This window comes from Pongo abelii, chromosome 7 (assembly GCF_028885655.2).
Source record: "Pongo abelii isolate AG06213 chromosome 7, NHGRI_mPonAbe1-v2.0_pri, whole genome shotgun sequence".
NCBI classification, from domain to species: Eukaryota; Metazoa; Chordata; class Mammalia; order Primates; family Hominidae; genus Pongo; species Pongo abelii.
In genome coordinates, this window is record NC_071992.2 from 11,338,510 (window position 1) to 11,351,841 (window position 13,332).

At 43.2% G+C, this 13,332-nt stretch overlaps 1 protein-coding gene across 1 annotated transcript in view; it reads left to right on the plus strand.

Annotated features, from left to right (window-relative positions):
- The first annotated feature begins 424 nt into the window (after nt 1-424).
- Nucleotides 425-13,332, plus strand: part of XKR6 (XK related 6) — a 311,328-nt gene continuing 298,420 nt past the window's right edge. The window contains exon 1 of the mRNA XM_002818809.5: nt 425-2,661. Coding sequence (XP_002818855.1) covers nt 1,901-2,661 — 761 coding nt within the window. The 5' untranslated portion in view covers nt 425-1,900. The remainder of the gene's footprint in view (nt 2,662-13,332) is intronic.

The window sequence follows — 13,332 nt, forward strand, 5'->3', positions numbered from 1 at the left end:
TTAAGTTTTACTACCATAGGGAGTATGAGGCTTACCTATGAGTATGAGTTTTACATACCATAGGGAGTATGAGGCTTAAATCATAGCACGAAATACATGGATACAGTTATATGGCTTGTTTCTAAAAGTCGATTTTGGAATCACTCCCCTCTTCCCAATGTATGGGAGTAAAAATTCACTATTAGTACTTTTTCTAAAGTCTTCAGAGATTTCACACTGGCATATATACTCATGAAAAGCTGTGTCCTAAAATGTAGTATCCCCATCTACCCTGCCACTCCCAAAACTCATAGGTGCCATAGTATTCAATAGTATCAAAGTAACTATTGAAGTTGTCAAAGGCACCTTTCTTCCATAAAACCTCCAGCCATACAAATATTACCTAATTTGTACTCTTAACATTCTAAAGACAGTTATTGGCATTATTAGAAGACTTTATTGAAGGGAGAAGTAGACAGAATCACAAAAATGTGTTCAAAAATCTAGGGAGGTCAATGAGAAAATCCAGGGATTTTTTTTTCCCCCTCATTCTTTTTTTAACTTTAAAATGTTCATTTCATCTGATCAGGAACAACTGTAACCATGCAGCTTGCCCTATTTTGGCTATCTGGCTTCAAAAATACTTTCACTGGAAGATCATTGTAATTCAAATCCATTCAGCGCTGTTTCACTTTTGTAATTTGTTAGCTAAGTTTAAGTAGTGTATCCTGCACCTACTTTAATGATATAGCACATTGATAACATTTTTTCCTTATTTAAAGCAATGTTTACCCACAGCACCTTAGCACCAAAAAAATTCTAAAAGGCACTCCTTACACATTTAAATAACCTGAACAAATAACTGATACAGGTTAAGCCTTGGCTAGTCCTGCATTTTCCAAATTAAGATCACAGAATTTAAAAATTGCATATTAAAAAAAAGTTGGTAGAATATATTTCCATAGGGCAGAAAATTTATTCAAGGTCACAATATGCCCATTCATTCCTTGCTCCAACATGTAAGACCCAACCAGGCTGATTTCCAATTGAATTTTGCCTGAAGCTTTCTTAAGGGAATGATGGAAACTTTATTACAAAAGATGGTAAAGTTGTCAGTGACAGGAAAATCAGGAGGTCAACAGAGGTAAGAGGAGAGGTGTCTAAATGGAAGTGAGAATCAGTAGCTTGCTTGTGAAAATCTAACTGACTTATGTAATTTTTAAAGACCCTCAAAATAAGAATGAGAAATTTAAAAGAAAATAGAAACAACCAAAGAGGTGAGACATACACATTTTGATTGGGGAGGGGGGGTTGTCTAACTACACAATGAGGTCATCCCATCTCCCGGAAGTGACACGTAATCACCTGCTTTGCACTAGCTCCGCCCCTTCCCTCAGAGGTCCCGCCCCTCCACCAGCAGCCGGGAGGGTGTTAGGGGGCGTTTCTCCAGGAGGAAAGCTGTGAGCTGCGACGCTGAGGAAGGGGACCCCAAAACGTCTGGCACTGCCCCCTCCAGGGATCACTTTGGACCGCCTCACTCGGCCCAGCCGGATTCTGAAACGCCGAGGGGTCAACCTGATGGGTTTCGGGGTCAACGGAAGAGGGGAAGGGGAGCCCTGGCGGGGAGAACCCCCCGGTCCCCCGCCCAGCAGCTGAGGCACAGGAGGGCGGCCATCTTGGCCGGGAGGGTAGGGCTGGGGAGCTGCGGGCGCCGTGCGATTGGGGGGCTCGCCCGGAAGTGACGCCAACTACCCGGAAGCGGAGGGGGTTCCCTGGCCCACTCCCCCCTCGTTCGTTTGCTCCCCCGCTTCCTCCCCGCCCCCCTTCCTCTCCATTCGTTTCCCCCCCTCCCCGTTCCCTGCCTTCTTCCCCCCCCCGCCGTCCCTCCCCCCCAACCTCCGGAGCTGGGAAGAGAGTCAAGATGGCGGCGAAATCCGATGGCGGTGGCGTGGGGGTGGGCTTCGCTCAGCTGCACAACCTGGACGAGGCGGTGGGCAGCGGCGGCGAGGAGGACGGGGAGCCCGGGGGAGGCGGCTGCGGCGGCGGCGGCGACGGCAACGAGCCCGGCGAGAGCAGCTCGCTGCACATCTGCCACTGCTGCAACACCTCCTCGTGCTACTGGGGCTGCCGCTCCGCCTGCCTGCGCTCCCTCCTGGGCAGGAAGCCGCGCCGCAGCGCCGCCGCCGACGGGGGGGACCAGCCGCTGCAGCCTCCCGCGGCCCCCGGCGCCGGCCAACCCCCGACGCCCTCGGCCGCGCGGCCGGAGCCGCCGCCGCCGCAGGTGGAGCGGCCGTGGCTCGACTGCCTGTGGATCGTGCTGGCGCTGCTGGTGTTCTTCGGGGACGTGGGCACCGACCTGTGGCTGGCCCTCGACTACTACAGCAAGGGGGACTACGTCTACTTCGGGCTGACCCTCTTCTTCGTGCTGGTGCCGTCTCTGCTGGTGCAGAGCCTGAGCTTCCGCTGGTTCGTGCAGGACTACACGGGCGGCGGGCTGGGCGCCGTGGAGGGGCTCACCAGCCGGGGCCCCCCCATGATGGGGGCCGGCTACGGCTACGGCGCGGCCCGCGGTGCCCCAGGCGTGGGGGTCCCCGCCACGCCGGGGGCGCAGCGCCTGTGCCGCCTCTCCGTGTGGATCTGGCAGTCGGTCATCCACCTGCTGCAGATGGGGCAGGTGTGGAGGTAAGAGCACTGCGGGGTGGGGGCGGGCCGGCCCTGCGGAGGCCCCCTCCGCCCTCCCGGTGCTTCGCGGGGCGGCCCCTCGGACGGGCCCAGCGCGGGGGGCTCGAAGGAGGGACCGGCCGCGCGCCGCCCCTGGCGTTTCCAAAAGACCAGCGTTTGATCTGGATCCCTGGCCACGCCTTTGGCCCGGGGAGGCCGAGACCTGCCGTTGGCCCGTCCTCGTCCCCGCTTCGCACTCGGCGCGGTCCTTGCCCCAGCCCGCCCTCCCCGTCCCCTCTGCAGACCTCCGTTTCCAGGCGCCCCTTTCCCCTGCCTCCCGAGGTAACCAGCTGCGGGCGCCCTGGGCTGCACCCCAGCTCGCGGCCCGGGGGAGCCTTCCCTCCTCCAGCCGCTGCATTCGGGTTTGTTCCCAGGTGAGACATCCTCTTCTCTTCCCCCGTTCTCCCTCTGCAGTGGCCTGCGTGGGGCCCTGTGGAAAAACCCTTGCTGCCGCCTCCGAGCACTCCTGGATTCCACGCCCCTTCCCCCTCCTGCACTCCCAGCCCCTGTGAATGACTCCAAACCACTGCTCTCCCAGAAGGAAAAAAGACTTTTTTTTTTGGTTTGCTGGATTAGACGTGTCCTTTTCTTAGCGACAGGTAAAAATGGGATAAAATGTGATGGGCGCGAGCGTTTGGTGTTAACTCTCACCTCCAGAAAACCAATTAAAGCCACCTGGATACCTATTCTGGGGGAACGATGTTTTTGGTAGCCAGGCCAGTGTGTAAGTGATGTATATTTACCCAAGACCCAAGCTTGGCTTTGCGGCCCTTTCTTGTTTTGTAAATTTTCCGTGTGCCAGTTCAGTCCCTCACAAACCACTTCCAGGTGTTCTTTCTGCCGTGGCCTTCACTCAGTGCCTCACTGGCTAAACAGGAAATGAACCCATTCACACCTGGGTACATCTGTGCCCTCTTACTTAAATTAGCTTGTGTGTATTCTGGAAACAGTGAGTTGTAGGTGAGAATATTTGCAAGAGAAGAAAATCTTACTGAAGATGAATTACACAGGGACAAGCTCTTCAAGTGCATGGCTTCTGTGAGAAGACATTTTGCCTAGGCTGCCCTGACTCCAAGCTTAGTAGATTTTAGGCATTTAGTAGTTCAGGTAACAGATATACCCAGGTTAGCTGAAATAAAGTCTGCTGTCTTTTTAATGGTTTGTCCAGATCTCTATTCGGAATTTATTTAAGTAAAAACGTTTCAGAAAACATGGGATTGAATTAAGTCAAATCATGAGAGTAGATGCAAGAACTTTGTCTTGCTGGGTTTACGTGCAAATTCAGGCTAGGGGAAGTGAGGGTCGTTCCGTAGGCACTGCACCACCCAGAGTTGTTTACTGGCCTTTCTAGGCTGAACCAAACAGCTTTTTCTCTAGCTACATTTGTCTGCAGATAATTTGTTTCCTGCTGATAAGTTTGTAAGAAGTGAGAGAATAAAATAGGAAAAGTGCTGATTAACTTTTAGCTGTTATAAGCATAGCTTGGGGTCAAATAAAATTCTGAACTGTGTTCTAAATTTGAAATCTAAATTCCCAAGAACCCACACACTCAAAGTCATATCGAATCAAAGGTACTGTGTTTGGTATTGGAGATACCTTTTTTTTTGGGGGGGGGGCGGGGGCTGGGGGGTGTTTTCTGGTTAAGATGCCAGGCATGAAGCAGGGGAGGGACAAAAAGTATGGGGAAGAGAGATTTTAATATACCAGTAGAATTTAGCAGCATGTACTGGTAGGCTTCTGCTGAACAAGCCGAAGTCAGCTATCTCCATGTGGTAAACTTCTAAGTGTGGGCAATAAAAATGTTGGTGTCAGGTTAAAATTCCTGAGAGAACTGTTTCTGATGGAATCTGTCCTGGACACTTACTAGTAGTAAGCTTTGAGACAGAGTGAAATTGGAGTAGAATAAAATCCCACCTCCATTCACCTAAATGTTAATTGTTTCTGGGCAAAGTGGAAGTCCAGATTTTAGGACAAACTGAAAAGTACATTTAAAATGTCAATTTAGCTTTTGTAGTTGTATGTAGGGTAGTATTTTTTTTTTCTGATCTTAACTTTCCTCTGCAGTGATATAAAGTGCCTGTGACTTTACTGTCTAGTTTTTTTTACATCTTGTTTCAAGATTAGAATATATCTCTAAATATTTCCTAAAGTTAAGTTATTAAAAGACATGCTAATTTTGGTAAGTTATTTCTTCTAACATAGCTATACTTCAGAAGCAGTATTTACTGAGGAAGGATTTTATTTAAAAAAATTTTTTTCCCAGTTAGATGGTTTTGCTTGAAATACTGCAGGAACAAGGTCTGCTGTTTTAATACCTGCTAGCCATGTTGTTTGCGTTGAAATCATTCATATGTAAAAGCTTTAGAGGAATTCTTGTTTTAATCTTTTGGCAAACAATTGCTTGTCAATGTGTATGAACGTACATCATCTCGGTTTTTATTGAAGATCTTTTGGGGTTATAGTTGTTTCCTTAAACATATTTGCTGTGGAAACTTTGCTGTTTCTTATGGTCACATAACATAAAGGTTAAGATCTAATATTTCTATCATTTGGTTTGGGCCGCATCTCTAAGAAAAGATGTCAGTGAAGTTGTACATTGTCAAAACTGATTCTATTAAACCATGAATACTTGTCTCTTTACATTTTTTAATGTAAAATTATTTGATTATAGCTTGGACAAAGCACAACACCTATTTAATAAAACTTAGTTTCCCTTGATATTAAGGTGGGGCACTTCTGTGCATCTTGCCATTCCTGTGAAGATGGCAAATACTTGACGTCTTTTATCAAATAACTTTACAGAATGTAAGAAAATATTTTTGGCCGGGCTGAAATTGGAGCATGGAAGAATGGTTGTCTGTAGAATGATGTGGCCCCATGAACCTGCTTTGCAGAGCACTAGTGTGTGATTAAGGTCTTTTTCATGCATGCCTTACTCCCGCTAATGACTAAACATGTAACAGCCTCTGTACAGCTTGATGTGCTTTATTTTTCAGGTGCTTTTTGTGGGGATAACAGGCATGTGAATCACTTATTCCAGGAGCATGAGTCACATTGGGCTTCACTTTTGTACAATGTGTTGTTAATAAAGAGTGAGAGCATTTTCTTGGAGAGTTTGGCTTTAGGAACAGTGTGATTTAGTTTGCCTATTGCATTGATGTATGCAAGTTTTCCCTTCAGCTATTGTCCTTTCTCTGCTTTTGTGTTACTTTTAGAGGTTGCTTAGTGCATTGTCAGTTCTCTTCAGTCAAGAAGCAACAGTTCTTTGACCAAAATGTCATGGCCACATCATTAATCTCCCATTTAAAGAATGTAGTTTTATGTGTGTGTTTGCACCCTTCTATTTCAGAGTAAAAGGAATTTACTTAACTTCTTTATACGACTTTCCATATTTAAGAGGATGGTCAGTGATTCTTTATCTTGTGAGATGGAATGTGGTAGAGGGTTGTCTTCAGGAGAGTAAAAAGGAAAAGGCATTTTGCATTTTATAATGGCACCATCCAGCTGAGCAGTCTACAGTTCTGTTTTAGCATTGTTTTCTGATTTGAGACTGGTGGAATTTGGATATGCAGCTCTCTACACAATCAGCAGTGAATGTTGCTGGGCTGGTGAAGATGCTTTATTATTTTTTTAATCACTCCCTTGCCCTCCTGTCTGCTTCTCTGTGTAGGGATACTTAGTTTATTATGGGTCTTTGTTCATGTTGACTATTTTAGGATAGTGGTTCTTAGTTCTGGCTGAGAATAGAATCTGTTGCAGCCCTTAAATAGAAAGGCTGAGGCACTGCTGGACCTACTGAAGAAGACTCCCTGGGGAGGACACAAGAAGTTATAGTTTTAGAAGACCCACAGGTGATCACGTGGGAACCCCATGCTTGAGAACTGGATTTCAGGCTTATTCCACTTGGAGAGGAATATTAGATTTGTGTTCTTAATAAATATGATGGCAGAATTGGGAAAGGAATGATGTGGTACCTTGAAGTTTGGCCCCCAGATAATACTGTAACAAAACGACTTTACCTTGGAAGCATGAATGTCTAAAAGTACCTCAGGCTTACTCAAGGGTATGCACTAATGGTACTCCATGTTTTCTGTTTTGTTGTTGTTGTTTTTTTTTTTTTGAGCTCAGGTATTAATCTCATTCTGAAAGAATTTGCAAATTCAAAGCAGTCTTCAATAAATGTAGCCCACTTCTCTTTGCCTTTTATGGGATACAAATAATGTTTATGTTGCGTGTGAAAGGTATAATAATTCTGTTTAATTCTGAAATGATTCTATTAAATAGGCTTGAGGAAACATAACTGGGATTATGAGTGGTGTTGGGATAAGTGAACTGTAATGTCCCTCTAATGCTAAGATTTCGTGGTTTAAAAATGGTAATATTCAATATTTAGATACCTACAAATGAGGAGATTCATTTTTGTGGGGCCAGGGTACCATTGTAGACACATTAATAGATTGTATACTTGTATTTGTGGGGTGTGTGGGTGTGTGGGTAGGGAGAGAGTGTACTTTATATGCTTATTAATGGGTGCGAATCTTATTGTAAAAATAGCTTTTTTTTCTTTTTTCATTTTATCCATAAACTTAATGGAATTCTGGTTAAAAAGAAACTCAGTGGGTGGCCAAGGCAGGCGGATCATGAGGTCAGGAGATGGAGACCATCCTGGCTAACATGGTGAAACCCCGTCTGTACTAAAAAATACAAAAAAAAATTAGCCGGGCGTGATGGCGGGCACCTGTAGTCCCAGCTACTCAGGAGGCCGAGGCAGGAGAATGGTGTGAAACCGGGAGGTGGAGCTTGCAGTGAGCCAAGTTCGTGCCGCTGCACTCCAGCCTGGGCGACAGAGCGAGACTCCATCTCAAAAAAAAAAAAAAAAAAAAAAAGAAACTCAATGGGATTTTTCTGAGGGGAAAGTTGAGTAAAATTGATCTGAGAAAAGTATAAATGTGTTTGAGTAGTCAAAAAAACTTTGAAGAATGTTGAGGCTTAACCCGATCAGGAGGTGGATGTGCTATATAATGTGTCGGTAATTAGACCAATGTGTAGAGAAATTAAGCAGATAGTTTGCGAAGGAGAATAAAGAGTCTGTACGTATATTGATATGTTAGTGAGAATTTAGTACGTAGTAAAGGTGGCATTGCTAATCAGTGGATAGAAAAAGAATTATTTGACAAATGATATTAGCAGTTGACTATCCAGTTGGAAAAAAAAATGAATCTCTACCTTAGGTAAACAGAAATGCTAAAAGAATGAAAGGCGTAAACATAAAATGTTAAACTGTAAAGACACTAGGATGATTATTTTTTATAATGTTTCAGTGGGCAAGACCCTTTGGTACCATCAAGGAAAAGAAGGAGCAGATTTAACCACATGGAGTTGCCTCACCTGGTTTCTTCCCTTCTCCCACCTCCCATCTGAAAAATCCAGAAATACATGCTTAGCTGTGAGGGTAAGTGGGTTAAATTGAGACAGAGATACTTCCTCCAGGAGAATGAATAAGAAGAGAACATCTCTGAAGATTTATTTCTTGTTTTTGAGTGAACAGTAACCCTAAAAACTTGACATTTATGGTAAATTTTCAAGGGAAGGGGATGAAAAAATGGCATGCTTTGGAGCGAAATTGCAGCTGGTGATGCAGCATAGTATTTCCAGAAGGATCCAGAAACAAAATATCAAAATCTGTATTGTAAGAAGGCTGGTGCTCCTGAAATCTAGCAGGCAGATGCTTACTAGAAGTCACAAGTTGTTCATTTCTGTTTTCAACATCATTTGATACTATAGACTTATTCATAAGGTCAATTGCCTAGTCAGGCTTATGCAGTGGATAGATTCTGGAATGTTGGAAAGATTCTGTGGGATGCAAAAAGAAACTGTGTCTCTGATGTTGCCATTTTCACCCCAGGATGATTTGCTTTACAACATGCTGTCTGCAAATAAGTTGGTGGTTAAAGTTTTAGTTTACTCCCCATGATGTGCTGTTCATCTAGTTTCTTCTCATCAGAAATTCTGGATTTCTTATTTGCCTCTTAAAAAGTAAAACTTTAAAAAAAATTTATGAAAATATAGCCTCATTTAACAAGTTCATTGACTTTTGACTAATTGCCTAAAGACAATCCACTGCTTACCACTATTGGAGATATTTAAGAAAAGCACAGGACATAGCCTGGTATGAAGGGAATGACTGTTGGAATTAAGAAGTCAGGTTTATCACTCTGCAAGTTACAAACAACCACTGGCCTCAGTTTCCTCATATTTATCAAACAAGGAGTTAAATGGATTGATCTTTAATGTCCCTTCAATGTAAAAAAGTTCATTATGCTACAGGTATTTGTGCTTTGAAAATAGCTTTAAAGAGGGAATTTCAGATTCTGGTTTGATCAGTTAAACTATTTTTAAAGCAAGTGTATATGTCTCCTAGGTGCTGATTCGGAGTAGAGTTCTAAGTCCTGCCATGGATTGTTTTGACTTATTAAACAAATTCTCATTTTGAGTCACCTACCTATAGGGACATTTTGGAGATCTCATTAGTTAATGTTAAAATTTATGGCAGACTAAACCTACTGAGAAACTTGTGCTGACTTTATCAGCTAATTTTGTGAATTTGCAATTTCAGCTAAAATTAGACTATATTTTTCAGTAGTCTTTTTTTGTAATCTGTTTTAAATTTTTAGTGGTAGATTAAGCTAAAGCAATATATGCATATCTGTTTAAGCCATGTATTTTGGAGGTTTTTCTTAATTGTTTACCAAGGTTAATTTCTTTTGGGGGGGGGGTCAGAACCTTAAAATTACCTGCTATAATTTGTTGTTTGAGATGTGTTCTTTAACTTTGAAAAGTTAGTGTTTGTAAAAAAAAATTTTTTTTAGTGATACCATCATGTCACTTGAGCTCTTTTAGGAAATAATTCTGTTAAGTGAATTTTTTTGTTTGTTTAGATTAAGGTATAAGTTCTCTTTTGGCACTAGTCGAATTTTTAGGAAAGATGAAATTTGCTAAGAGAATTCAGTGGATATTGTTACAGTGACATTAATATAGTTCTACATAAAATTCAATATTAGATTTTTCATTTCCGTATTTCTAATGTGGGTAGATCTTGGTATATTGTATTATTTTAATATAGCTCAAAACATACTACAGCACAGATTTTATGGTGTGGTACAGATTGCTAACAAAAAATTTCTTCTCATTGATCTCTTTTACCTTGAAATATTAAACAAGTGGTTTAAAAAATTTTTGTTTTGAATGGAGTGTTTTTGTCTTCTTAGTTTAAATGAGGAAGCAATTTCTGTTTTATCTTGGTCACTGATTTAGAGCATGGACTGAGCTCATCATTCATTTCTAGGAAGAAATTAGAATATTCATTTCACAGAGAGCTACATATTGTTTTCTTCACAACCTTCTTGGAGGAAAGGTAGGGTTGATAATTATGGTTTGCCCTGGCCACATGCTTTCACTCATGGGTAGGTGAGCTGAAACATTCATATCACCATGATGCTTCCTTTTCTTTCCGTCTTAAATACACAGGACAAATGAAAGGCAGCAGATTTGAGGAAGGCGCCAAACCCATGGCTTGGGAAGCTTGCCAGAAAAGTTGAGCAGGCAGGGCAATCCAGAACTCAGGCCCCTCCAGAGGGCAGGTGCCTGACTTTCTTACTTCAGCTGTGTTTCTTCAAGTGTGGTAGAGACTCCTGTGTTAGGAGAGCCCACGGGGCCATTAACATGCGGATTCCAGGCCTTACTACAGACTCCAGGATCAGAGCCTCAGGGAGTTGGGCCAGGGAGTGTGTATTTTTGCTCAGTTTTTATTATTGAAGCTTTGAAGCACACAGGAAAATAGAGCAGTATAATGAACACCTGTTACCATTCACTTGGCTTCAGTAATTTTTTTTTTAAGAAACAGATTCTCACTGTCTTTCCCAGGCTGGAGTGCAGTGGCGTGAGCATAGCTCCCTGCAGCCTTGAACTTCTAGGCTCAAGCAGTTCCCTTGCCTCTGCCTCCTGAGTAGCTGGGGCTTAAGGTGTGTGCCACCACACCTTGCTCGGTCAGAAAGATTTTTGTAGGCCAGGCGCTGTGGCTCACGTCTGTAATCCCAGCACTTTGGGAGGCTGAGGTGGATGGATCATGAGGTCAGGAGATCGAGACCATCCTGGCTAGCATGGTGTCTCTATTAAAAATACAAAAATTAGCCAGGCGTGGTGGCACGCGCCTGTAGTCCCAGCTACTCAGGAGGCTGAGGCAGCAGAATCGCTTGAACCCGGGGGGCGGAGGTTGCAGTGAGCCCAGATCGTGCCACTGCACTGCAGCCTCAATGACAGAGCGAGACTCATCTCACAAAAAAAAAAAAATTTTTTTTTGTAGAGATGGGGTCTTGCTATATTGCCCAGGCTGGTTTTGAACTCTTGGCCTCGATCAGTCCTCCTGCCTTGTCCTCCCAAGGATTATAGGCGTGAGTCGCTGTGCCCGGCCAGTGGTTAATATAGATATATTTATCTGTACATGTGTGTATTTAACACATATCCTATCCTGATGTTGCACCTCTAAATACTTCACCTCAAATATGAAATGTTTAGAATAATTCTACAAAGCTACAATATCATCATTGCACCTAAGAAAATTAAGAGTATTTCCATAATTATCTTTAATTCTGTAAAGTCATCTAATAGCTGCTTTGTACTCAGATTTGCCTAGTTGTTGTCCCCAGCAAATTTGCTTGTGGGACTTAATAAAACAGGGACTTAATAAAAATTTATGAATTACATTGCTGTTTCTTTAGAATAGTCCCTCTCTGTTTTTTTTTTTTTTCTCATGACATTGACTTTTTTCCAGGGTCCAGTCCAGTTCTCTTGTCTGCTCATATTTTGCGTTGCCTGAGTGTTTCTTGCACGTGTTGTTTGCACTCTGTATTTCTAGTAAACTTGAAGTTGCATCTAGGGGCTTAATTACATTCAGGCACAAATTTTTGTCAGAAGTACTGCTTTCTTCATTTTGGCATCATATCAGTAGGCGCCCCATACCTGTTTTGTCCCACTATTAGTGATGCTAAGTTTTATCCCTTGGTTAAGGTTGCAACTGCCAGATTTCTTTATATAAAGGTAGTTTTTCCCTTTGCAATCGGTAGGTAACTTGTGGGGTCATATGTTAGCAAAGTGTCAGTGTCTTTTTTCCTAAATACCCTTTACCTTACGGTTTTAGCGTCTGTTGAGAATCCTTGCTGGAATCAATTATTAAGTAGTTATTGGTGGTGGGGATATGTGTTTTAAACAGGCTCCCTGGTAATTCTAACCTTTAAGGTTTGAGAGCCACTACTGTCCTTTTAATAGACTAGGAGCTGAGTTATCAGGTCTGTTGAGTGGGTTGCCAGTAAACAGTTAATGAGTTTACGCTTCGTGTTCATTTTAGAGAAACTAAGATAAATAAAGTGCCTCCTAAGGCCCCCTATGTCCTAGTTTAGTTGTTGGAAAGGACATGTGGGTGATACTTGCAGTAAACTTGAGGTGAGCCCTGCTAGTGTGTTACAATGTATGACAAAGATTCAAGGAGAGTGGCGGAGGCATAGGGAAATTACTAAGGACGAAAGGAAACTATATTGAATATTCTGTTTATATATATATATATTGTCTCACTTAATTTTCACAAGCATTTTGTGCCCATTTTACAGACGAAGAAGTGAGCTTAAAGTGATAAAGTAACCTGTGGCACTGGTGGAGGAAACTTTTGAAGCCAGAGCTCACCGAGCTGTGGGCAGGACAGAATTAGTTTGCTTTACTTCTGGGACGTTGTTGTCTGGCTTATTGAAGATGGAGGAATGATATTCTTCAACCCCTGGGGCCTCTTGGTATATAAGCTGAGGTTCTTTGAGACCTCTGATGTCTAGTCTAATGTATTAATATTAAACTCTGCAGAGCTTAGGGTAGGCTTGGAACTCTTGTAGTTGATTGTAACTGCTGATGAATCAAACAGCTGAGTAATATTAATACCTCTGGGTCTGTGTCTTAGGACATAGTGTTCAGTACCTCACTCCATTCTCTTTCTCAGGGTAGATGTACCTTACAACACCATGACTTCCACATTACAGAAAGGAATATGTAGGTTTGGCATACCCCACAGGTCCCATGTAAATACTGCACTCAAATATGTTGGTTCTCTGTTGACCTGTTGGAAACATTGAGAACAGCAGTTGTATCCCAAGGTTATAAAGAAGCTGTTTTCTTTTCTTTATTTTTTTCTTTCTTTCTTTTCTTTTCTTTTTTTTGGGGGGACAGTTTCACTCTTGTTGCCCAGGCTGGAGTGCAATGGCACGATCTCGGCTCACTGCAGCCTCTGCCTCCTGGGTTCAAGTGATTCTTCTGCCTCAGCCTCCCAAGTAGCTGGGATTACAGGCATGAGCCACCATACCTGGCTAATTTTTGTACTTTTAGTAGAGACAGGGTTTCACCATGTTGGTCAGGCTGGTCTCGAACTGCTGACCTCAGGTCATCTGCCCTCCTCGGCCTCCCAAAGTGCTGGGATTAGAGGCGTGAGCCACTGCACCTGTCCAAAGCAGCTATTTTCAAACCTTGGCTGTGCATCAGAATCACTTGAGGAGCCAAATATTTGGGATCTACCATAAGAGACTGTAATCCAAGAGA